Source organism: Amia ocellicauda, chromosome 9, assembly GCF_036373705.1.
Source record: "Amia ocellicauda isolate fAmiCal2 chromosome 9, fAmiCal2.hap1, whole genome shotgun sequence".
Taxonomy (NCBI): Eukaryota; Metazoa; Chordata; class Actinopteri; order Amiiformes; family Amiidae; genus Amia; species Amia ocellicauda.
In genome coordinates, this window is record NC_089858.1 from 35,845,954 (window position 1) to 35,872,473 (window position 26,520).

The 26,520-nt window shown below is 45.2% G+C and overlaps 2 protein-coding genes across 3 annotated transcripts in view; one reads left to right on the forward strand and one right to left on the reverse strand.

Annotated features, from left to right (window-relative positions):
- ogdhb (oxoglutarate dehydrogenase b) overlaps nt 1-4,274 on the forward strand; it is a 33,570-nt gene extending 29,296 nt beyond the window's left edge. For both annotated transcript variants that reach the window (XM_066714290.1, XM_066714289.1), the window contains exons 13-23: nt 143-245; nt 331-459; nt 557-707; nt 855-982; nt 1,111-1,289; nt 1,375-1,446; nt 1,666-1,791; nt 1,899-1,971; nt 2,113-2,276; nt 2,355-2,509; nt 2,613-4,274. In XM_066714290.1, the coding sequence (XP_066570387.1) occupies nt 143-245; nt 331-459; nt 557-707; nt 855-982; nt 1,111-1,289; nt 1,375-1,446; nt 1,666-1,791; nt 1,899-1,971; nt 2,113-2,276; nt 2,355-2,509; nt 2,613-2,733 (1,401 nt within the window). In that variant the 3' untranslated portion in view covers nt 2,734-4,274. The remainder of the gene's footprint in view (nt 1-142; nt 246-330; nt 460-556; nt 708-854; nt 983-1,110; nt 1,290-1,374; nt 1,447-1,665; nt 1,792-1,898; nt 1,972-2,112; nt 2,277-2,354; nt 2,510-2,612) is intronic.
- A 2,404-nt stretch (nt 4,275-6,678) lies between these two features.
- Nucleotides 6,679-20,478, reverse strand: pargl (poly (ADP-ribose) glycohydrolase, like). Its single transcript, XM_066714291.1, has 17 exons — nt 20,351-20,478; nt 18,607-19,079; nt 17,837-18,162; nt 17,292-17,405; nt 17,038-17,124; nt 16,640-16,711; nt 16,306-16,395; nt 16,025-16,185; nt 15,792-15,871; nt 15,383-15,443; nt 12,795-12,870; nt 12,268-12,415; nt 9,815-9,893; nt 9,470-9,578; nt 9,248-9,356; nt 7,710-7,838; nt 6,679-7,444 (listed from the first exon to the last, which is right to left on the reverse strand). The coding sequence occupies exons 2-17, from the start codon at nt 19,058-19,060 to the stop codon at nt 7,329-7,331; spliced, it is 2,211 nt and encodes a 736-aa protein (XP_066570388.1). The 5' UTR covers nt 19,061-19,079; nt 20,351-20,478; the 3' UTR covers nt 6,679-7,328.
- Between the last annotated feature and the right edge of the window lie 6,042 nt (nt 20,479-26,520).

Below are 26,520 nucleotides of genomic sequence, written 5' to 3' on the forward strand. Positions count from 1 at the left end.
CAACCAGAAGAAAAACACTTCATTCACTGGCCATATATCCTTTTTGGAACGTTTAGTTTTTGTTGACGTTGTTTATGTTAGCATTCCATTCGTAAGACATCAGAAACCAAAAATTCTGACCCGCGTCCCTCCCCGTCCCCAGGAGGAGATCTCCAAGTACGACAAGATCTGTGAGGAGGCCCACGCGCGCTCCAAGGATGAGAAGATCATGCATATCAAGCACTGGCTGGACTCCCCCTGGCCCGGTGAGCCCCCGTCCCCGACCCAAACAGGCTTGTTTTCATCGAGAAAAACATGAAATCATTAAACGCCTCACCCTCCCCCCGGCAGGTTTCTTCACCCTGGATGGCCAGCCCAAGAGCATGACATGCCCGTCCACGGGCCTGGGGGAGGAGGACCTCGGCCACATCGGGCAGGTGGCTTCCTCGGTGCCAGTCGAGGACTTCACCATCCACGGAGGTACGCCCCCCCCGCCTGGTTCTGCCGACTCCCTCCCTGGCACTCGAGCTCGTCTGCGGGTCACTGACTGCGTGTGTGTGTGTGTGTGTGTGTGTAGGTCTGAGCCGCATCCTGAAGGGCCGCGGGGAGATGATCCGGAACCGCACGGTGGACTGGGCGCTGGGGGAGTACATGGCGTTCGGCTCACTGCTTAAGGAGGGCATCCACGTGCGTCTAAGCGGCCAGGACGTGGAGAGGGGCACCTTCAGGTATGGCAAACCAATCGCCAATAGCCAGCCCGCCCGCCCGCCCGCCCGCCCATCTCCTTCTCCTTCTCCCTCTCCCTCTCCCTCTTTCACTGTTGTCACTGATTTTTTTTTTTTTTTTTTTTTTTTTTTTTTTCTCTCTCTCTTCAGTCATCGTCACCATGTGCTGCACGATCAGAACGTGGACAAGAGGACCTGCATTCCCATGAACCACATCTCAGCCAACCAGGCCCCCTACACCGTGTGCAACAGCTCCCTGTCCGAGTATGGCGTCCTGGGTGAGCCCTGCTGCCATGAAAAACCCGCTCACACAGCACCAGCTCCTGCTGGGGCAGACGTGTACTGTAACCTTTCCCTCTCGCTCCTGTCCTCCTCCCTCTTTCTCTCTCTTCTCCTCCTCCTCCAGGATTTGAACTGGGCTTCGCCATGGCCAGCCCCAATGCCCTGGTACTGTGGGAGGCCCAGTTCGGGGATTTCCACAACACCGCGCAGGCCATCATCGACCAGTTCATCTGCCCCGGCCAGGCCAAGTGGGTGCGCCAGAACGGCATCGTGCTGCTGCTCCCCCACGGCATGGAGGGAATGGTACGGCCCGTGGATTGCACTGGCGTGGATAGTCTCTCCTCTCTCTCTCTTCTTCTCTAACCCCCAACTCTCTCTATCTGCGCAGGGTCCAGAGCACTCGTCCGCTCGCCCAGAGAGGTTCCTGCAGATGTGCAACGATGACCCAGATGTGCTTCCAGTAGGTCACATGCAGCCTTTAGCCATCTTTCCCACAATGCAAAGCAGTGCCTTCCAACTCACCCTGTTTTGACAGTTTGTGTTTGATGGTTCAGCTGGTTGCACCTTATTGACTCTTTATTGTGATATAAAAATAACTCATAAAATACATACATATCCAGATATATTTTTGAGGTTTTTATTTTATTGTAATCGTGTTCTGACTTGGCTCCCCTTGCAGAAGATCTCGGAGGACTTTGCGGTGCGTCAGCTGTACGACTGTAACTGGATCGTGGTGAACTGCTCCAACCCGGCCAACTACTTCCATGTGCTGAGGAGGCAGATCCTGCAGCCCTTCAGGAAGCCGGTAAGAGAGCCGCGGGGGACAGACCCGACTGCAGAGCCTGGCACAGGTAGGGGGTTCCACTGCCCTGCTGTGCGGTTGTGTTTATACTCTTGTGTGTTTGTCCTCAGCTGATCATTTTCACCCCCAAGTCCCTGCTGAGACACCCTGAGGCCAAGTCCAGCTTTGATGACATGCTGCCCGGTGAGTCCCCCACTGTATACACACACTGAGACACTGTACACATGCACTCGTACTGTAACTACACAGATACCTACTGGCAGTACCTGTGTGTGTGTCCATCAGTGAGGCATCTCTGAGGAGCTGACTCTGCGTGTGTTGCAGGGACTCGCTTCCTGCGCCTCATCCCGGACAATGGGGCGGCAGCACAGGCCCCAGAGGGGGTGCGGCGCGTCATCTTCTGCACAGGGAAGGTGTATTATGAACTGACCCGGGAGCGTAAGACCCGTGGGCTGGAGGCCCAGGTTGCCATCAGTCGCATTGAGCAGGTACAGCCACTCACACATGCACACATACACACAATCCTTGCTCACAGCTCGCTCACACACACACTCTCTCCCCCACAGCTCTCTCCATTCCCCTTTGACCTGGTGAAGGCCGAAGCGGAGAAGTACCCCGAGGCAGAGCTGGTGTGGTGCCAGGAGGAGCACAAGAACCAGGGATACTACGACTATGTCAAGCCCCGCATCCGCACCACCATTGAGCGCACCCGGCCCGTCTGGTATGCTGCCAGAGTTCTCTCTGTGCGTGTGCGTGTGAGAGTTCTCACTGTGTGTGTGTGTGTGTTCTCATGGTATATGTGTTGTCTCTCTCTGTGCACAAAGGTACGCAGGTCGTGACCCCGCTGCTGCTCCGGCCACTGGAAACAAGAACGCCCACCTGCAGGAGCTGAAGCGCTTCCTGGACACTGCCTTGAACCTGGACTCCTTCCAGAGCCGTGTCTAACCCCCCCAGCTCCACACTTCGGGCTGGCGGCAGGGGGAAGTGGGGGCCACTGCTCCATACACCTCCCTACCTCCTCCTACACACACACACACACACACACACACACACTCCTCCTCCGTCCCACACACCGCTCCCGGACTCGCACGGCAGCGCTCAGAGCAACCCTAACCCCCCCACCCCTCCGTCTGCCTGCCTTCTCCGTCTCACCCCCCCCATCCCCATGTCCTTTCCAGCCCAGTCAGATCAGAATCACCTCACAAGCTCCACCACACTTTAGTGTTTTTTTTTTTTTTTTTAATTCGCTTTCTTTTTCCGCCTGCAATATTTTACAGGACACTTGATTTCTTATTGAGCTTCGGCCCGGCAGACTGACCGGTGTCCCCCGCCCCCACACGTCCACCGCTCAGGGCAGATTCGCACAGAGCCCCTACAGGCTGATGTATCACTGACACTAGCAGGCAGGCAGAGGCTCCGAATTCCCACGCCAGCCTCGTTAGACTCCTCGAGGGGCGCCCTGTGAATATGGTACATTAGCTGGCCATGCACGAGGCTGACCCCCCCCTCTGTCGTACAGCCCCAGCTTTCACAGGACCCTCCCACCTGTACATGCTACCAACTCCTGCCACTGTCCTCGCCCCCGATGAACTCCACTTCCGTTTCACTATGGTTTTATATATTTTTTTTTCCTGTCCTGTTTTATTTTGTTTCGTTTTTTGTATAAGAAATGGGATTGACAGATTCTGTCCGCACCAGAACACACTAGCAAGGGTCACCAAATTGAGGGCAGAAATGATGGCAAGCGCGCAGTCGGGTTCAGTTGAGTTTCTCGGCTGTTTCTCGCCTTGCTGGGAGCGCCTTCTTCCCCTGCGCTGGGAAAGCGAGAGGCGAAAACCACAGACGTGCACCCGAAAAAACAATGTCTGTAATGCTGACAGAGGAGTATATGTGGACTGCAGGTGCGGATTATATGTTATCGCGGCCGAGAATTTTTATTGGCAGGAAGTGGCGCGTGTGTGATTTGTGAAGGGCGCGTTGCTGGCATTTCAGTAGGCATCCGTAGAGATCCGTGCTCTGGGCTGTGTTTGTAGTTTGGGCAATCAGTTCATTTCCACTGCAGCATCTCCGCTCTCGAGTTCCAAAGCTGTATCCCACCTCGGAAAGAGGGGCAAGGATCGCCAGGCACGGCCTCCACCCGTTTCTCACACTGTCTTGTCTCTTGCCCTCTTTCTTTCTTTCTTTCTCTCTCTCTCTCTCTCTCTCTCTCTCTGCTCTTCCGTGCCAAAGCCAAGATAATGTTACAGGCAACTTCTTACGAAAAAGAAAGGAAAATAATATTGAATTAACTACCTAAGAAAAATAGAGAGCAGACATGATAAATAAGTGATTTGAATTAAAAAAACGTAGCGCAAAAGCAAAACAAAATTAAATCACCCGGAATCTCACGGATAACGCGCCTCGTTTATTTATTTATTTTTCATATAGGTGATTACATTTTTCCATTGTATTATTTTGCTTCGTTCAATAAAGACATTATCTTCTCACTGGCGTTGGTGTGTTTGTGTAAAAGGATGTATTCAAAAAGCCGTATTTCAGGAAACTAAGTAGACAATCAGTGGACATACCCAGCTTGAGATATTTAGATAGCTTGTTAACAATGGTGTTTCTGTGCTCTGACCGTTAGCAAATGAAAGGAGAGAACAAGAGCCTATTCCTGTCAGATTTCAGTACTTTTTCATTTCAGACTCTGCACCGTTTTGTTTTCTGTTCAAAACTTGCACTGGATGATTCCATTTGTAATATTAAAACTATTTATATATAGACAAACACAGGCGAACACTGGCCTTTTAGGAGTGAATTGTTTTGCTCCGAGTCCAACAGTGTAGCACATCGGAGGGGGGCGGGGCCTAATGTGTGGCACTGCCAGGCAGGAGCCCGGTTTCGGGAAGCAGAGCAGATCCCAGATGGGGTTAGTTCTCACCCACAGGAGGGAAGACGCCTGCAGTCCCAGCCGTTCAGAAGCTGCAAGGTCACCTGGGTACAGATCGACCTCCCTGGAGGGGTGAGCCTCATTGTACACCCTTAAGTTATGACTCATCTTGTACAGATCCCAGTATTACATCACCCCCTCCACCGATCTGATCAGTGAACTATAGTGAACCCCCACATTCAACCAATCTCTAAATCAATAATGGCACCCCTTGTAGCACCAAATGAAAACCAGCGTGCCAACGGAATTGCACCAGCCTGCACGTCACAGCTTCCCCAAACATGGCAACTCTTTGCAGTTGGTGTCATATAGGCACTGTGAGGAGGCAAACTTGCTCCAACGTCTCCTTTTGATAAGGACAATCAGTAATTTCATTAAGTTTAGCTGTGTTATTAAGATCTTTGTTGTATCCTGTGTTTTGTGACATGCATGTTTGTGGGCATCGCCATTATTGTTGAATTAAAGGGGGGGAGGCCACCATGGCATGGTATTTAAAGGGGTGGGGAAGGGCAAGTTTATCTATGGGGGTATATTGATGAACAGTGGAATCGGTTATTTATTGTTTTGGGGAATTTTATGGAAAACACAAAGTTAAGTTTAGGTTGACTTTATTTTATTGTTAATTTTACTTAATATTTTTTTGTTTTGTACTGATTTTTGGTTTCCTGCTTGAACACTGCCCCATTTTGAAATAAACTTTTTTTGCACTGCTCCTTTGTCTCGCTCCCCCATCGAGAAACTGGGAGTGCTTCTTTACAGGCACCCATAGAAATAAAGTGCACAGTATGCTGTAAGTGTGGTAAAACTTGCATATTCCATTTAGCAGACAGTTAGGTCCATAAATATTTGGACAGTGACACATCTGTCATCATTTTGGCTCTGTACGCCACCACAATGGATTTCAAAGGAGACAATCAAGATGTGCTTTAAGTGTAGACTTTCATTTTTAATTTGAGAGAAGTTACATCCAAATTGGGTGAACAGTGTAGGAATTACACTGAATTGTAAGGAATTGTTATATGTGTTCCCCCCAACTTTAGGGGCTCAAAACTATTTGGATAAACTAACATAATCATGAATTAAATTGTGAGTTTCAATACTTGGTTGCAAATCCTTTGCAGTCAATGACTCCTGAAGTCTGGAACCCATAGACATCACCAGATGCTGGGTTTCTTCTCTGGTGATGTTCTGCCAGGCCTGCACTGCAGTGTCTTTAGTTCATGTTCTTGGGGCATTTAAAACGCATCATAATTGTCTCTTTTCAAATCCATTGTGGATGATGGAAATGATGACAATTGTGTCCCTGTCCAAATATTTATGGACCTAACTGTACACGTGCCAAGGGTGCCAAGGGTGCCAATTCTGACTCAAGAAAGATTATAACTGCAGGTTTGTTTTGTCCTTCATTCAATTTTTGCAATAGTAATAGCACTGCCCTAGGCTGATTTTTTATTTTGGACAAGGAGAATCTTTAGTCCATTTAAAAAAAAAAAAAAAAAAGAGAAACCACTCTTAATTGTACATAGTGGAACACCTTTCTGAAGCATGTCTCAAGATAAAAAAAAAAAAGAATACGTGCATCATACAATGAAAGCCATTTAAATGTTGCAGTATTTCTACAGTGCAGTAAAATGCATGAAGTTTGAGAATTTGAATGCCAAAGTACATTAAAATAAATCACAATGCATCATCCTTCAGCAGAGGCACTCATGGCTGGTGATGTCACACGTGCACTCCTCGTTTGCCTTCGGTCTCGCAGCACTCGGAGCGGCCGGGTTGCAGTCAGCCCCTCCACGAGTCCACAAAGTCCCACAGAGGTTTGTTCATTTGACTGCATCAGTTACCCTTCCATACTGTTCTGTTTACAATTGCATTGAACCTATCCTTACCAGTGTACCTTCATTTTTTATTTTCAAATGATCTACTGCTTTTACATTTTGTAACAGATTAATGTACCGTTTATAGCACTGCTTTATTTATTTTTTTTATGAAAACTACCATGAAATAAATGAGTATCCACACATAGTACATGTGTACATAGTACAAACAAAATCCTTCTTTCCTGCATCTACGTCCATTGCTGACCATAATTACACTGACAGAATGACTGTTTGAGTAGCTTCCACCAGCTCCTGAGTGCAGCACAGCACCATAAAACAGTCAACACAACATACAAAAAAGCATATTCAGATAATAAGGTTGGTGTTGCTCAATTAGCTGGGGACCGGGGCCATCCTTGCAAAACAAACTGACTGGTTTTCTAAAGTGCCAAACAGTTAACTGAGGGGCGAGCTGGAAAAAACACTTCGTTGGTGTGCCAATATATACGGCTCTTTGTGCCACAGGTTCGCCCTCGCCTGGGGGGGATGGGACAGATGGAACGGGGTGGGGGGGTGTCCGGGGATTAAACAAAATCCAATAACCTCAGAGTGGATTCATACTCATATGTAACATTTTATTTTGTATTGGTTGACTAGATCTATTGATCTAATCAGTTGCGATTTAGAGTTGTTTAAAGCCGCAGTTTAAAGTCGTGCCCTCGGCCAGTTGATGCTGGACAGAGACCAAGCGGGGCTGGCTCTTGCCGCTGGTATTTCAGTTGCCCTCCTCAGTGCTTGCTCTTGGTGTCCAGAATGCTGTTGGAAATGAACGTGTAAAGGTCGTTCGGCTCTCTCGAGTGGCCCGGTTTTCTGCAGTACATCTCCAGCACGCTGTACAGTCTGGCTGCAGCGAGAGACACAGAGGTGCAGGTTAGGTCTCCCGTGTGGATTTGAAACCTTCCAGAGAAGCAGGCCTCCATCACAGGTGTCCCCAGTCCTGGTCCTGGACGGGCCGCAGTGTCCCGGGGGCTGCACAGAGGGGCCCTACTGGGTGGAGGCCCCTACAGGACCCCGACTAGGGAGGCCTGGTCTAGCATCATGTTGACCACATTGTGTGTGCGTTGGAGTGTGTGCTCAAACAACAGAAGCAGAGTGGAAACTGCACTCACCAATTGTCACGTTCTGCTCACGCAGGAAGCTGTGAATGTTTTCGAGTTTCCCTCTCAGATCCTGGTCTCCGAAAGTGAAGTACACAAGGTTTCTCCTGGCTGCAGAGGCGGCCATCATCTGGATCAGAGCTGAAGATGTGGGGAGAGAGAGGGAAAGGCAGGTTAGAGAAGGACTGAGCTGTGGGAGAGGGAGGTATAGTTGGAGGAGTGTGAGCAGTGTTCATTTTGGCACCTATTTTAGATTTAGTCTTACTCTTTTCACTAAAATGCTTATCAGTTTTAGTCGCATTTTAGTCATTTCATCTTTCATTAGTTTTAGCTAATATTAGTCGACGAAAACTCCTGGCATTTTAGTCAAATTTTAGTCACATTTAGTCAATGTATTTTTTATATTCATTATCACCATTGTGTATGTCTGATGCCGGATGTTTACTTCAATTAGTGGATGGATGCAAAACATAAACATCTTGATTGACTTAATTTGAAATGTATTTGAGATCAAGTCACAAACCGCTATTGTAAACTTTATGGTCACAAATTACTGTAATTCACATTTTTGAATTCACAGTTTGAATTCTGTCTTGTTACAAGAACAGTATGGAAGTATATAGTGGACTTTATTCAAATGCAAATGTAATCCCACAATTGCATTTTCATTTTCCACTTATGCATGCTTTATTTAGGTCAAAATGCAAATACAATCATGCCATTTGTATTTTTATATTCCAGTACGCACATTCACTGACGATATTAACATTTCAAATAGCTTTTACTTTAACATCATTTTCAAAGACTTCCCCCGCTGATACACAAAAGATTGGATATTTAGTGATATTAAAAGTATAAGCATATTGTTAACCTCTACTGTAGTCAAGTGTGAATTGCGCTTCATGCTGTAAGCGCATAACGTGGCTTACTGTACTTATGAGTTAACCATTAGATCCTAACTTTACCAATTACAAGACCCGCATCAGTCCTGTATACAAAAGAACAGGCAATGACCGAGTCAAGGCATGCATGATTATGATTAGACCATGAAACAGCTCCCTGACCGGCCGCCTCGCAAAATAGTCATTTATGTCCATTTGTCTTGTGTTGAATTTTCGTTGTGTTACATTTTAGTAAACTAAAATTAGAAGGCATTTCTTTTTAGTTATTATTTTTCCAAAGTATTCTGTCTTGTTATCGTCACTGAAAATAGGCTATTGACAAATACTTTTCGTCATAGATGTAGTTGACGAAATTAACACTGAGAGGAGTCGGGGGTGAAAGTGAGAGACAGAGAATGAAAGGCAATAGTGAGGGGTTCTAGAACGCTCAGGGAACACACAAGAGGAGCTCGAGTTCTGTCCCCAGAGCAACAGTTCCCAGCTCCCACTGGAGACCAACGTCTGCCTGGTCTGCAGCTGTGCCTTCGTCAGCTCTGAGCGCACCTGCCTGCAGCCACTCTCTCTTCTCCGCAGGCCTTTTAATTCCCCAGTACATGCCAGAGCACTGCCCATCCCTGCCTTTGACATTGTTCCCCCCCACACAAACACCTTTGAGTTTGGCGTCTCCTTTGAAGGCCCCGCAGCCCCAGTTCCCAGTGGCGACGGCAGACTGCAGTGATGGGTCTGTTCTGCGATCTCCCTGGAATCCACAGAAAGCCTGCAACACACGAACAGAGTCACCAGTCACACACACGCATGACACTGGGTTGCTGTAATCAGATGCCCACTGCTGCCTCCCTGCTCCTGCTGTTGCCACAGTCAGACACTCACCTTGTTGAGCTCTCGATTCACCTTGCCAATATTAAACTGCTCGTTGTAGTGTTTGAACTCAAGTGCGTCAATGGCCACGATTTCTGTAATGCGTCTGTGCCACTCATCACTGCGGGGGATGAAATATTTGTATTATTACAACTACTACTAAGTTACGTAAAAATCTACATATCTTCTCATGCCATCCTGGGACCGGCAGCATTAGAGTAGAAATGCAAGTGATTTTGGATGCTGTAAAGGTAATTCAAAACCATCAGTATTATTATTTCTACTGAATTTCAGGACTTCTTTCATTTTCATTTTTCATTGTGAGACAGTCTGCCCTGCTGTGTTTGAGAGCATTACCGTGGAGTCAGATCTTCAAAAGGTCCGTCCCACTTGTAGCTGTCGCTGTAGCCGGAGTATATACTGTAGCGCTGCGTTCCTAGAGAGAGAGGGAGAGAGTGAGAGCTGCAGTCTCTGTGTTGTGTCTTTAATGGCTTAGCAGCTCCAATGGGCACTGAGTGGCTCTCCTTCACTGGGTATCCCATCAGCCTCGAGCCACAAACTATACAAAATAAATATTCTCCTCCAATTTGGGATTGACTGACAAATAGCTCTCGCACACCTTCCACTCTCTGGACCGTGCATGGCATGTCCCACTAAGCGTACTACAGTGCGTCACATAGCGGGCCCTCTCGTCACGGCTCAGAGTGTGGTGTGCGTTAGAGCCCGACCAATACAGGTTTTTGGGGTCTGATAACGATTGTGGGGAGCAAAATGACCTTTTTTTGTTAGCATGCAAAACCGACATTTTCTAGCATGGATCCCTCAAATTTAGCTCTCAAAGAGAAAATTGTGACGAAGATATGCACTGAAGGCAGGATTTTACCATTAATTATCATAGTAAATTACCAAATCAAATATTTCAAAAATAAATTATTTAAATTAGAATAAGGGAAAGTAGAGGAAGAAATATAAAAATATGCATGTTCTATACATTAGAATGAAGAACAAGGTATCCCACAGTGTCTGAGAGGTGAATGTTTTCACTGTGATCTGAGCTTGCATGTCATTTGGAGTCTTCAGAAAACATTTACTGTTTTTCTTTATTTTAATTGCTATTTTGAAAAGCAATTTAATTTACTTTTCATTAAAAAATGCACTTCAATACCATAATATATACGGTAACACTAACCAAAATCATAGATACTCAAATGGAGCACTGCTTTCAAAAATATATTCTATTGGTTTTTAGTGGGTTTTAGTAAAACAAATTTCTATTGGTTTATTAGCCCTATGTTTCTCAATGGGTGTGTTTTTGTTTCACCATGGCGTTCAATCCCCATTTCCCCACAGCGCTGCTCTTCATGAGAATCGCTGTGGATTCGGAAGCTTCCAGCTATGTTAAAAACAATGCTAAATAAATATAATAACGACTGTAAAACCAAATAAACATGTACCGTATTCATCCTAATAGACCTGCACCCCCCATTTCAATTTTTTTTTTTCCCGCAATATCCAATTTTGTTTTAATTTTTCTTTGTGATTTTCAATTTGTTGGGTGCTTGACCCAAGGTTATTGTTGCTCATTTCATGTGAACAGACTCAATTAATGAATAAACACAATGCATTTGCTAAAATAAGTTTTACTTAAGCTTGTATTTAAAGTAAGAACATTAAATAGACGGGAATACTTAATCACTGACTATGTCACCCACTGCGTCAGGACTATCAATTCATGAACTACATATATCAGCACATTAAATGGAATAGAAAAAAAGCACTCTGACTAACACTAACGTATTTAACATAAAATATCACCGATTTCTGGTTCCCGGCTGTTTTGTAAACTTGATATCCTCATGTGCAAGACAAACTCAGACGTGGTTGCTGTTGATAGATATTCCAGTATAACAAGCTCAAGCATGAATGCATGTGTCCTCTTTTCATGATTGGTAAAACAGACTAATATTGTCGTAACGGTCAAACAACGAAGTATACCTAAAAATGCCAAAATCATGACGTGATGAGAATGAGAAAAATGAGAATTTGGGGATTTCGTACTTGATAGACGCACATGCAATGGGTCTTGTCTTCACACATTGCACGATACAGTATTCATTTTTTGTCTGACGAAGGATTTTCTGGTAATTTGAAAGAAAAATGCTTAAACTGTGTAATTAACATTTGTTTCATCGTACGGGTTGGCTGCTGCATCAACACTTGATGACCATAGATATTGGGTTCGTTTATGACACGCTTGACTTTGGTTATTCTGGCCAGACATTGACCAATTTAGCCAACAGATTTCTGAGAATCTTTATCAGTGCATTATCGGAGGAATATTTCTGTAAAAGGCCAATATCAGCCAATAATATTAGTGCTCTGATATAGCTCTGCTCTGCTTGTGTGCATGTCTGTGCCTTGACTTGATCGCCTCACAGAGGCTTATCTTGTGAGTTTCAACTCTGGTTCTGTCCTTGCAAGATGGGAAAAGCTGCATAGCACACAGAGGCCTAATCCAACGGGGCTCATTCAGTATAAAGAGCACATTACAAGTAAATGTAACCCCTCAGTAAAAGCAGAACGGTGTTAAGACTCCCGCATTGGGAGACCTGGTCTTTTGGCGCAGCAAGCTTAACGGCGGGCTCTGGAGTCGCTGCGGTGCAGAGCTCGGAGGAGCGCCTGGGGTGCGCAGGGGAGCTCCGACCGCACCAGCTACACATACACACAAGCCTCATCACCTCACACGCTGTCAGATGGCGCTGCGAGGGCTGCCTTCACACACCTCTCCATGCCGGTCAGCGCTGGCTTACCGATGATGCGCAGGCAATCCTGGTCCCCCAGTTTTTCGGTGAAGAGCCGGGACACAATGAGCTCTGTGTTGATGAGGAAGCGGATCTCCTCTTGCACCAGTCCAGAGCCCAGCACCCCTCCGCCCACCAGTTTACAGGCAAAGTCCACCTGCACACACACACGTACAGAAACACAGCGTTCGATCAAGAAAGAATCGCACTCGTACATACACAGGATCAACATACAGTAACACACACACCTGTTTTCTGGGAACTTTGACTCTATATCTTTATTAAACTACTCCTTTCCTTGCATGTAGTTGCAATCAAACAAAAAAAACAATCACTGCTTAGGCTGTTTAAAACAAGGTCTATTTAGTCAAAGCAATTTTCCAGTCGACATTTTCCAAATTCCTTTTGTCCCACGTTGATAGTTCTGTATGTCCACACATGGTCTATAACACACACAGCATGTGACACATGCACAAAGACTGAGATTTCCTATTTGAAATTTTGAATTGATTTAATGTGTGAGTGCTACCCCTTACCTGCAGCATCTCCTTGCCCTCGGTCTCAATGTTACCCTCAGCTGTAACATGCAAGTCAGTCAGTTTTTCATTGGCACTATGCAGCAGCACAGAGAGAGAGAGAGAGAGTTACTTCCCTGACATCTGGAACCAGGGGCTTATCACCCCAATCTATAAGAGTGGAGACAAATTCGACCCAACAACTACCGGGACATCTGTGTGAGCAGTAACCTGGGGAAGGTGTTCTGCAGTATCATCAAACGCCCAGATACTGGCCTTCCTTACCGAGCACAGTGTCCTGAGTAAGAGTCAGATTGGCTTCCTCCCAAATCACCGCACTACAGATCATATTTACACCCTACACACCCTCATAGACAAACACATCCACCAAAAAAGGCCTGTTTCATTGATTTCAAAAAGGCATTTGATTCCATTTGGCACGAGGGACTTTATTACAGAATTCTTCAAAGCGGTGTAGGGGGTAAAGTCTATGATATTATAAAATCAATGCACACCAAAAACAAATGTGCAGTAAAAATTGGCAACAAAAGAACAGAGTTCTTCACTCAGGGGCGGGGAGTGAGGCAGGGCTGCAGTCTGAGCCCAACACTGTTCAACATCTACATCAATGAGTTGGCAATAGTGTTGGAGCAGTCTGATGCCCCTGGCCTCACCCTAAATGACACAGAAGTCAAATTCCTGCTCTATGCAGATGACCTAGTCCTGCTGTCGCCCACAGAGCAGGGGCTTCAAAACCTGGCACTGCTAGAGCAGTACTGTCAGTCCTGGGCCCTGGCAGTAAACATGAAGAAGACAAAGATCATGATCTTCCAAAAAAAGGCCAGACCTCAGGGAAACAAATACCACTTCACGCTAGGCAACACTACCCTAGAACACACCTCACACTACACTTACCTGGGCCTGACTATTAGTGCGTCAGGGGGTTTTAACCTGGCAGTGAAGGCACTCAAAGTTAAAGCAAGAAGAGATTTCTACGCAATCAGAATAAGATTCTATAACATTAATATTCCAGTCAAAATCTGGCTCAAACTAATTGACAGTGTGATCCAGCCCATTGCGCTGTACGGTAGTGAAGTATGGGGTCCACTCAGTCAACAGGACTACACTAGGTGGGACAAACATCCAATAGAGACCCTGCATGCTGAACTCTATAAAAACATACTGCAGGTGCACAGGAGCACACCAAACCACGCATGCAGGGCAGAATTAGGCCGCTTCCCAACCCTCATTAATATAAAGAAAAGAGCACTGAAATTCAGGATGCACCTGAAGAAAAGTGAGTCAGACTCACTCCAGTACAAGGCCCTCCAAACCCAAGAGCTCAGCCCTGAAAAGAGCCCCCTGAGTCAGCTGGCCCTGAAGCTCACGGCACTGACCCCCGCTAATACTGCGAACAGAGACCAGCTTCAGGTCAGCACTGCTTACCTGCCCCCAATCAGAGTCAACCAAATCATAAAGATAACCAAAACCTCCTATCTGGAACATTGGAACAATGCAACCAAATCCCAAAGTAAACTGGATTGCTATCGGGCAGAGACAGATCCTGACTCAGTACCAGCTCAGTGCCCACAGCCTGGCCAGAGAGACGGGCCGACACAGGCAGAGCTGGCTGCCCAGAGAGGAGCGGCGCTGTGTCACTGCGAGACAGGAGAGGTGAAGACACAGACGCACTTCCTCCTGCACTGCAATAAATATGCCAAAATAAGGGACACATTCTTTAATAAATTCATAAATATTATAAAATGATTTTCTGAATTGATAAATGGAAAAAAAAATAGCTATCCTCCTGGGGGAGGGACACACAGCCCCCCTGGCCGCCCAATATGTAGCCGCCTGCCACAGCCTGAGGGGCTCACTGTGAAAACATACATGAGCACCAGCTGTAAACTTGATAACTATAAATTAAAAGATTTTATTTATAAATTATATTATACTGTTTCAATTTTTTTTTTTCCTTTTTCTTACCTTTTATTATTTTTCAATGTATGTATATAATATTAACTGCTTTGGCAACACTACGAAACTGTTTGTCATGCCAATAAAGCACCCTTGAATTGAATTGAATTGAGAGAGATGTGATGTGTATATTTATACAAACACCAACAAGTCTCATCTCTCAGTTTCTCTGATATGAATGAATTACAAAACGCGCCACAATGCTTTTTTGAGTAGGTATTGCATGTGTCTCATTGAAACTCTCAATGGCATTTCTTTTCCATATCAACATTTACTCAGTAGTACTGGGTATCGTAAACCACCACTGAACCACATACCTCTGAAATGCCCGAAACTTTGTACTCAGAATTACACTAGAAGTGTTGTAAAAGAGGAGTACAATTAAGTAAACTACAAGTATAGTCTAGTAAACAAAATGTACACGTAGTTTGCTCCAGTATACTCGTGGTGTACTTAACTGTGCTTCTTTTCTCACAAGGGTAGCAAGGCACAAGGTAGCAAGGTCTACGTGTTCATAACACACAGAAGCCAGCTTTCACCACTCACTCCATCGGGCACCGAAGCCGGCTGCCTCTCCAGCCAGAGCCCATGCAGCTGGCTGGTTTGCTGAACTGGGAATAAAGGATAATTACCAATCCCATGAGTAGGGTTTTGTCAGATGTCGTCTCTCAAAGGTCACCAGGCCGTGGGGCTCTACGTGGGGTCAAGCAGAAAGCACAGGTCAGCCTCCTCCCTGGACACTCGCTCCCTTACAGACTACAGTTACAGCCAAGCACACAATGATACTGTACCCTGCCTATCAATATACTGTGGTAAGTCATCTCACAGTGTGAGTGGCCTGTCTCTTTTTCAGAAGAGATCTTAGACTGACAAGAGAAAAACACAACGCTGTTCACAACAGGACCTTCAAGCAGAGATTCCAGTTTCCTGACTGACATCTCCGCAATAGCGTGCTGAAGCCAGATCTTGGCAGCAGAGAGCTCAGTCAGAACAGCGGTGTCAGAGGAGCAGTGATCAGAGTCTGGATCAGGGAGGGGATACCTTTGTCTGTCACAGTCTTGAAGTAATGGAAGATTGTCTTGAATTTCTCCAGCTTCCTTTCTGACCACTGTCCAAACAGTCTGCAAGAGGAAGAGTGGGTTACAGCAGCCCTGTGACAGGACTAGAAAGACTAGAAAGAGATGCAGATTCTTGTGTATGAATGAGTTTCAGTGTGTGTGTGTGAATTTGGGAATATTTGTGAGTGGATGTGTGTGTTCCACAGGGCCCCTGACCTGTGGAAGTTGATGTCGGGGTAGTTGGCGTACTCGGCGCGTGGATTGGTGCTGTTGCGGAAGGGGAAGGTGCAGTAGAAGGCATTGGCCAGCAGGCAGGCGATCTGCATCTGGGACAGAGTGATGGCATGGTCTCGGCCCTGCTTCAACAAGGGGATGGCCTGCAAGCGACAGGGCGACACAAGAACACTGCAGCTCAAACCAGCGTCAGTGTGCCAACGCACAAGCTGACATCGTGGAGAAGCACTGGAGCTGTGCTGTAACGCTCAGGGACCCCTTACTTTTGGGCACAACTTAGGGAGTTGGAGAGCCAGCTCTGCGATCTTGTATAGAGTCCTGGAGTGAGTTTCTCTGTATTGCTTCGGAAAGTGCTGTTGGGAGAAGAGGGAGAGGGAGCGAGGGAGAGAGAGGAGAGTTAGTGCACAGCTACACGTTGTGCATTTCTTCTTTCACACTGGGTCAGGAGATGGCATTCCCCCAGGATAACCCAAACAAGAGCTGTGTAGACCAGAGCCGCAGAACGGCACAGTTAGCACCGGAGAACAGGAAAAGGAAGCACTACCACCAGAGGGGGCAGTAGTCACTCAGCACAACGGGGGTGCAGGCTTTACTCACCTCGAAAAACGAATGCAGCGCATCAAAATTCCAGTCATTCTTGTACTTCGGGTTGTACTTCAATATCGCCTTCTGGAGAAACAAAGACAGAGACAGGAGTGAGGGTTGGGTTGCCAGTGACCCTCCTGCCGCGGGGCGATGCTGGCGGCGGCTGTAACGGGATGCTGGACCTCTCCCAGTTTAGAGCCCTGACACTGAGACCGGGCCTGTACAAGACAGGGCGACCACCCATAGCTCTGCTCTTCACTGGATGCCTGTGCTTCAATAAGCTGCACTGGTACTAATGAAGAGGACCTCACTGGTTTCTAGGGGTTAGCAGTCTTGGTCCTGGTATGGCTTCACAAACATTTAATTTTTCCGACTCGTCCCTCGTTTATCTCGATGCCCTCGGCTCTCACCTCGACGTCCTGAACAGAAGGTTTCTGGGGCAGCTTCTCCAGGCTTTTCTTAATGGCCTTCCAGCGACTTTCTTCCCCCGGAATAAACTAAAGACAAGGCAAAAGTCAGTGAATCATCCACCCACAACCATTATCACAGCCAACATGTATAACAGTATATATACACAGTATAAAACATTCAAGAAACAGGTGGAAATGCCACAACAACAGCGCACACACACACTTCTCTACACAAAGGACCTGAATGTACCTACCGTGCCTTTGGTGTAGTGGCTCGAATCAGAGCACGGCATTCTCACATAGTCACTGCTCCACAGGTCTCGTCCCGTTTGGGGTATTAGGGCCTTTTTGCTGTTGTAAGCATCCACCTGAAAGTGCAACAGAAAGAAGTGAAGGCCAGTGGCACCACAGGACCCTCTCTGGTGCTCGAGAGGTTTGTTTCTGAGCTAAACAGATTTATGAAGGGTAACAAGATTCGCTTATGGCAACATTAGGCTACTGTGAGCTGCCCTGAGCAGCTCTGGTCTTCATGAATGTGACAATTTATTCATTGGCTCCAAGCAGATGTCGGACTCCCCTTGAGGAGCAGTCTGAGCCACACTTCCTTAACTGACCACGAACTGTGTTTACTTGTGTGTGTATGAGTGTGAGTGCGTGTGTCTATGTGTGTGCATGTGTGAGTGTGAGTGCGTGCGTGTGTGCATGTCTGTGTGACAAATTAACTTGCCGGAACAGTCTTGAAAGTCCTACAGTACACAAAGGGAAGCATAAATGGAAGTGGAGGATTGCATGGCCTTACGTTTACGAGCACAGTGTGATTGCGTCCGAATTCCAGTTTTCCCAAGGAGGTGCTGCAACCTGGGGTTTTCTTCATCTCCGTCAGGAAACTCATGCTCAGCTCCCTCGCTGCCCTGCTGCACTCGCTGCTGGTGGACCTCTTTTGATGCGTGTCTGCGTGTCTGCCACAGTTATTGAAACTCATCAGGTCTTCATCAGAGGACTTTGTAGGGCTCTTTTCTGCGTTTCTGTGTTTGTGGGTTGAGCTCTTCTGGTCCCCCATTGTTGCAGTTGAATCTGAAAGCAGCTCTTTCACTTGAGAACTGTCCTGAGAGCGGTTCGACATGTCTGTAAAAGAGTGTGGAGGGGGAAAACAAAGGAAGAGTAATCGATATGGATTATAAAAAACTAATTGGCTCAAGAATGAGTGATATAATCACCATCGTCATCATCACCATCACAGGAACACAGAGGAGAATTTGTGGCTGTGTATTTATTTGTTTATTTGGAAGTATATTATGAAAGATTAAACTGAAGATTTGCCAAAAATAGGTTTACCGCCTTTCTCTAACCGCCATGAATTACATTATTTTCCACAACTTCGAAATGCTTAACTTTTAGCGAAAACAATGCTTTTTCCACATGGTATGCCTCCATCGTTATGAAAGACAAACATTAAAAATACATAAAATAACCCCTTTGGTCACTGTGTAAACCACTTCTATCAGGCACAATCACCGACCATGCATCTGAAGGGGATAATGCAACAAATCTGGGCAGATATCTGGTTACCTGCGCTGTCTGCGTCAGTGCCCTGCGTGAGCTCCTCCTGCCGAGAAACTGCCACTGGGTCTCCGTCATTCATTTGATCAATTGTCTCCTCTATCGGCGATGTGTTTTCCACATTTGTTTCTATGTTGGCAGTCAACATCTGTGCATCTTTTGTGGCTGATTTTGCTCGGTTCAATTCCTCAAGTCTCTTCACAATTTCATCCATTTTGGCAAGTTCTTCAATCAGTTCTTCTCTAGTCATGTCCATTCTAGGTTTCAATCCCGAGCTCTTAGCAGCTGCATCGCCCAACGGGGACTCCTGGCCTGCCTGCTCCTGTCTGGGTCCCTCCCGGGAATCGTGTACCTTGCAGGGGACTTTTTCTGTGGTCGTTTCTGAGGCAAGCTCCCCTGGCTCTCCGTCGACTTCCATTGGAACCACTTCCCTCTCTCCTGAAGGCTCTTCTGTAGAGTCCATGTCTACTGCTCTCAAAGTCCTAAATTTGAATTGAAGGTGTCAGTAGGTGGATGTCAGCAGGCTGAAGCAGCAGCTAAGTTTTCAGAACTGTATGTTGCAGTTTGAGCGGCACTTGTTGTGGCCTGTTGTGTGAACTTTTGTACAGTAAGTTACAATCTTTCCTTTAATTAACCATCCATCATAATGTTCTTGCAATACTTCGAGGGACATGCCCTTTGGAGGTGAAGTGATTTTGTGTATCAAAAATACTCCCCTTTTTTACGATGTCGACCACTATTCAGAAGAAGAGCAGTAAATCTGAGTGCTGTCTTCTGAAGGCAAAACTCGCCATGTCACAGATACGCAAGGACGTGTTTAGAAATCAAAGACATAGAGCCTAGATAAGATAGATAAATAAATATATTTTTCCGTGGACAGTCCCATGTAATCCCTCACCCCACCCCATCCCTGCAGTTTTAAATATCTGATTTTGGTGTTTTCTAACTACTAGTCACAGAAATATGTGTTGCAACTGCAAGTATTAAATTACATCACCCTGGTTATAGGTCAGTGTTTTTCCAGTAAGGTATTTAACGTATTAGAGCCATCCATTGCTAAAAGTTGGAATTAAGAGAATGCACACAGACAGCCAACTTTAATTTGACAGACAGGGGCACGTTTGGGGAGTGCTGATGAAGTGTGGACAGGTAATAACAGAGCAGGCTCATGCAGAACAAGCGCACTTACCGAGGGTGGGAGAGGACACTTGACCAGGAGGGCAGGGGCTTGGTCCCCCTGCTGTAAGCTCTACACCACCAACCTGCTGCCCACTACATTTTCAGCCATGGACATTACATTGGCCCCGGTGTGGGTTAAAGGTCACTCCGTTGCATTTTAAAGGTCAATCGGTCCGCAAGTAAACACTGGTCTTTATTTGAAATGTAATAGCCCATGTGTATTTTAATGAATATAAATCAGGACTACATCTGTTTCTCCCTGTGTTGGTCATAAATCCCATGACTCCTAGTTTAATTTCAGTTTCGTTTGTGGCGAAAGGGAAACTCAAGAGCTCTTCAAACAGGACCTTCCCTTTCCACTGCGTGTCCACACTTCAGACTCAGATAATAATGATAATATAAGCATCTTAATGGAGACACTAACGCAGTAATAATAGCAGCGCGCCACAGTCCCAGTGCTTTCCGGGGTTGTATCATTTGCAGACACACTCGCAGCGCATGAAACGTGTCTGTTGTGGAGATGTTTTGCTTTATTCAGTGGGTTAGGAGACGGAGAGGCTGAATCAATACTCACTCGACTCTTCTCCGTTGTGTTGTCCCGAGGAGAGCTGACTTCTGCTTCGCACGGAGACGGGAAACTTGTTTGGGAGCCGCACCGCCCTGAGCCCCCACACAGCCAGGCAAGTGGACGGAAAGCGCAACGGCCAATCATAGGACGCGTCCGTGTAGCGCAGATGTCCGCAGCTCTGCGCGGCTCAGCCAATTGGGATCGGTGGGATTCTGCAGATCTGCGCAGAAGTGTGGATATCTGCGCTGCACGAATGCGACCTTCGACTCCAGCAGGCCAGTAGTGAAAGTGAAAGTAGCAATGTCTGGATTTAGTAGTTACAGTTAGTTATATTTAATGAACGCCTTTCTCCGACCGCCATGAATTAAAAAATGCTTAGGGTAACCCTTACTTACTTTCTAATACTACTGTAACTCCCTAACTGTAAATTGCTACTCTGTTATTGTATTATGTAGTATTGTATTTTTACAGTTCTTAGATTGTCCACTGTACAATCTTTACTGTAAATGTGTAATGCAGTTTGTGTTTTTGAATTTGAGGAGACAATCTGTAAATATCTTTATATACACTCACCTAAAGGATTATTAGGAACACCTGTTCAATTTCTCATTAATGCAATTTTCTAATCAACCAATCACATGGCAGTTGCTTCAATGCATTTAGGGGTGTGGTCCTATATATATATATATATAATTAAAAATAAATAAATAAATAAATAAATATATATTTTTTTTATTATTATTATTATTATTTTTTTTAATTGTATTTCATACTATCAAACAGCATTACATTAACCTGATATTAGTATGGTATTGATTAGAGCGCACACGTGCAGAAATCAGCAGTGCCATGAAAGCAGATTTTATATCTGTTTCTAATATATATATATATATACAGACGGGTGACAAATTAAAGGAAAAACCTGAATAAATGAGTGGAGGAACATAACGAATGCAGATGCCTCCAAACAGGTATACTGTATGATACAATTAAGCTATTAACATGATATCATGCACAGTGGCATGTATACAAATGTTGAGCAGGTCCAGTTGACCTTGATTTTGGATCAAGATGGCAAGAGGAAAGGATCTAAGTGACTTGAAAAGAGGGGTCACTATTGTGGCACGAATGGCAGGAGCTTCAGTCACAAAGACGCTCAGCTGGCTAGTGTTTCAATAGGAACAGTGACTAAAGTTACATCTGCATTTAGATCTATGGGAAAGACATCAGTAAATAGGGTTGGAAATTGTGGTGGAAAGCCCACATTTAATGACTGATGCTCATGCATTACTGTTAAAAGGTAGGAGAAACAGAAGAGCATCTCCTTCCCAGGTGACTGAGAATGTCAATGCAGGACGTGATCAGACTGTGTCAGCAAGAACAGTCCGGCGAGAACGACACAGAGAGGGATATTTTAATAGGGCTGCAGTGCAGAAACCCCTCATTACAAAGACAAATGCACATAGGCACTGGTCTACAGAGATGTGGAAAAAAGTGATATGGACAGATGAGTCATCCTTCACCAGGTATGGAGGCTCTGTTATGCTGTGGGAGGCATTTTCCTGGCATGGTTTGGGTCCACTTGTCCCCTTAGAGGGAAGGGTCACTGCAAATCATTACAAAGTTATTCTGAGTGATCACCTCTATCCTATGGTGACACATTTCTATCCTGATGGCAGTGGTCTCTTCCAGGATGACAATGCCCCCATCCACAGGCCATGAGGAGTCACTGAATGGTTTGATGAGTATGAAAATGATGTGAATCATATGCTATGGCCTTCACAGTCACCAGATCTCAACCCAATTGAACACCTATGGGAGATTTTGGACCGACGTGAAGGACAGTGCTCTCCACCACCATCATCAAAACACCTGTAGTGGGAAAATTTACTTGTACTATTTTTCTGTATATTATTTCTATATTATTAATTGTTTCATGTTGTTATAGTATTAATTGTTTCAGTTTCATCTATAAAACAATCATTTGCTTGTATTTAGCCCTTCATGGGAACCACTTTAACTATTAATTCTTAATGCATTTCTGTCTGAGAGGTTACTTCAATAAAGCATTTTCATTTCATGATTTCAATCAACTATTGTCTTTAGAATGATTCAATCATCTAAAACCATTAAACAGTATGAAGGTTGTGTGTTTTGGGGCACAGGTATTGGATTAAGGGCTTAAAACAATGTATCTGATAAACATCTGCTACCTGATGAATGCTGACCAGCACCAATCAACTCATCAAACACTTCAACATCAGCAACAAACTTATTATTATTATTATCATTATTTTTTATTTCTTGGCAGACGCTCTTATCCAGGTGGACTTACAACATAAGTGCAATACAAAGTGCAAGAATACAGTTAAGTACAAGGCATCAAACATTACAAATTCAAATTTACATTAAACAAAGCAATTCAAGATGTAATACATTTTACAACTTCCAATTTATACAGATAAGTACAGTAAGTGCGGACATACATCCTGGAAAGTAAAGCTAAGTGCCGTCAAGATGTAGGGTGACAGTCAAGGGTTACGGGAAAGGCAGCAAAGAGGAAATCAATCAATAATGCAAGAAGCATGATAAAATGCTATGAAGTGCTACCTAACAGGGATTAAAAGGACGAATATTACAAGTATTGTCTGAAAAGATGTGTCTTGAGTAAGCACCGGAAGGAGGACAAGGACTCGGCTGTTTTGACTTCGGTGGGCAGGTCATTCCACTATTTAGGGTTCAGGGATGAGAAGGAGCGGCTCTGGAGGAAGGAGAGTGCAGAGGAGGCAGAGTTAGTCTTCTGGCACCGGAAGACCACAGTGGTCTGGAGGGGATGTATGGGGAGACGAGTGTCTGAAGGTAGCTTGGTGCAGTGTGGTCAAGACAGCGGTAGGTGAGGATCAAAGTCTTGAACTGAATGTGTGCCGGTATCGGAGCCAGTGGAGGGAGCGGAGAAGTGGAGTAGCGTGTGTGAATCGGGCAGAGAGACACCAGACGAGCCGCAGAGTTCTGGATGAGCTGGAGCGGCGGGTAGTAGATGCAGGCAGGCCGGCCAGGAGGGAGTTGCAGTAGTCCAGGTGGGAGAGGACCAGTAACTGGACGAGTAGCTGAGTCGAGTAGTCGGTGAGGAAGGGACGGATTTGGCGTATGTTGCTCAGGAAGAATCTGCAGGTGCGTGTCAGCGTGGTGATGTGCTGGGTGTAGGAGAGAGCAGGATCGAGGGTGACTCCTAGATTTTTAGCGGAAGAAGAAGGAGAGAGTGTGGTGGATTCCAAGGGGATCGAGATGTAGAGATCAGCAGAAAGTGAGGAAGAGTGGGGGAAAAACAAGAGATCCGATTTGGAGAGGTTGAGCTTGAGGTGGTGCGAGTGTATCCAGGCAGAGATAGCAGACAAACAGGAAGAGATGCGAGAGGGGATGAGAGGATCAGAAGAGGGAAAAGACAGGAAGATCTGGGCATCATCTGTGTAGAAGTGGTAGGAGAAGCCATGGGATGTGATGAGGGGGCCCAGGGAGCGAGTGTAGAGAGAGAACAGGAGCGGGCCCAGGACGGAGCCTTGGGGTACGCCTGTGAGGAGAGGTTGGGGGGTGGATGAGGAGCCTCGCCATGTCACTTGGTAGATCCGATCGTTGAGGTAGGAGGAGAACCAGGTGAGAGCAGTCCCAGAGATCCCAAGGTCAGCAAGGCAGGAGAGGAGGATGGAGTGATCAACGGTGTCAGATGCTGCGGAGAGGTCAAGGAGGATGAGGACTGAGGAGAGGGAGGCGCTCAAGCACAGCTGAGGGAGTCAGTGACAGCCAGGAGAGGCGTCTCAGTGGAGTGAGCTGTGCGGAAGCCGGATTGCATAGGATCCAGGAGTGAGTGATGGGACAGAAAGGCAGAGAGCTGACGGTGGACTGTACACTCAAGAGTCTTTGAGAGGAAGGGCAGTAGGGAGACATGGCGGTAGTTCTGAGGAGAACTAGGTCTATCTTAATTATTATGCATGTGGTAAACTATTTTGTACAACTGTATTTTAATGAGATGTAATCACTTCTGATAGATAAGACTGCAACCTATTATCTTTCTAAAGATGCAAAAAGGCTTCTCCAACTCACATCCTTAGTTATTTTCTTCACTTCATGTGAGAATAGGGCTCCAAGTTAACCTGTATTTCTTATTTTGTATAATAAACATGTTACTTCTTCATCGGTGTATCCTGAGATTTACTGAAAGCACTACACACCAAATGAGGGAATATCTTCTGGAAGAATGGTGTTCATCCCTCCAATAGAGTCCAGAGACTCGTAGAATCTGTGCCAAGAGCACTGAAGCTGTTCTGGCGGCTCGTGGTGGCCAACACCTCACTGACACACTTTATGTTGGTTTTCCTTTAATTTGTCACCCGTCTGTATATATACACACACAGGAGCATTGCAAATGGGGTGAAAAGGCGAAATAATTCACCCAGCCCGTGGCTTGACAGGGGCCCACTGTTTTTGGTTTACATAACTCAATAGTGTTAATCTGTACATTGAATACAATTTGTGAAGAAATCGCTAATGGGTATACAACAATTCATAGGCATAGGTTTAGGGGAGACGGGACACGTACCCCACAATGCCGAGAGAACGTTTAATAGTGCCCCCCAATAATGTGTGCCAAGCTCCATAGGTGTAGAGCAGGTGTTTTCAAACCAGTCCTGGAGTACCCCCTGCCCTGCTGGTTTTTGTTCCAGCCAAGGTCTTACTTACTTAATTGAATGGTATATTGCTTTGTTAGGGCAATTAAGGGTTCAATTAAGCAATTAAGCCCTCAGTTGGAACAAAAACCAGCAGGGCAGGGGGTACTCCAGGACCAGTTTGAAAACCCCTGGCGTAGTGGATGTGTTCATATTATGTTTTATTTAAATACTGATTATGTTTCATGATGATTAAATGATTCAAAAGTAGTTTTTTATCTCCCATGATAAAACCAGCAAGCTGACAAATCTGTGAACATGGCCATTCATTCTGACCCAGTTAAACTTTCCCACGTACATTGAAGTTAAATTTGTTCACCTCAGATAATATTTTAAATGTTTATATATATTTAAAAATGTGTTTTCATTCCAATATTATTTTTTATCTAATGAATGATTATTGATTTTGTCAGTTAATATATTATTTTTAATGTTTTTACTTCAGTTTGTGCCCTATCAATAAATGGCATGTCATCATCAAATCATCATCAAATTAACCTTACTGAAGTCTATTATCAATCTATATTAAGAACAATATATTTGTAATATCATTCATTTGTCATATCCTTCATTATTTTTGAATTTTGAGCATTTTTAGGTGAAGTGTCAATTAATTAATTGATCAGTTAATTAATAAATTAAATTAATTCCACTGTCTACCAAAGGGGTTATTGGCTCATTTTTTTATGATACTTTAGTCTTTTTTTTGCTGAAAGTTTCAGTCAATTCTCTTTAATTTTAATGGAGAAATGACCTTTCCCAGCTAACCCAGGGCAACATATTTGGACAAGGACACAATTGTCATATTTTTGGCTCTGTACACCACCACAATGGATTTGAAAGGAAACAATTAAGATGTGCTTTAAGTGTAGACTTTCATCTTTAATTTGAGGGTAGTTACATCCAAATTGAGTGAACGGTGTAGGAATTATCCTTTGCAGTCAATGACTGCCTGAAGTCTGGAACCCATAGACATCACCAGATGCTGGGTTTCTTCCCTGGTGATGCTCTGCCAGTCCTGCACTGCAGCTGTCTTTAGTTCCTGCTTGTTCTTGGGGCGTTTTGCCTTCAGTTTTGACTTCAGCAAGTGAAATGCATGTCAACTGGATTCGGGTCATGTGATTGGTCAGGTGATTTGGCCACACCTAATGTTTTTGCTATCTCTCTGATTGGTTTGTTTTGATTTCTAAGGCAAACTGAAGGCAAAACGCCCCAATAACAATAAGGAGCTAAAGACGGCTGCAGTGCAGGCCTGGCAGAGCATCACCAGGGAAGAAACCCAGCATCTGGTGATGTCTATGGGTTCCAGACTTCAGGCAGTCATTGACTGCAAACAATTTGCAACAAAGTATTGAAACTCACAATTTAATTCATTATTATGTTAGTTTACCAATTACTTTTTAGCCCCTAAAATTGGTGGGACCACATATAAAAATGGGTGTAGTTGCTACACCG

What these genes read in the sequence shown, in the direction of transcription:
- pargl (XM_066714291.1), bottom strand. Translation starts at nt 19,060, where the DNA reads ATGGACTCTACAGAAGAGCCTTCAGGAGAGAGGGAAGTGGTTCCAATG. An exon ending in CGCTGCATTCGTTTTTCGAG is followed by an intron (nt 16,396 to 16,639) that starts GTGAGTAAAGCC and finishes TTCTCCCAACAG; the next exon opens with CACTTTCCGAAGCAATACAG. An exon ending in AGGGCAAGGAGATGCTGCAG is followed by an intron (nt 12,416 to 12,794) that starts GTAAGGGGTAGC and finishes GTGTGTGTGCAG; the next exon opens with GTGGACTTTGCCTGTAAACT.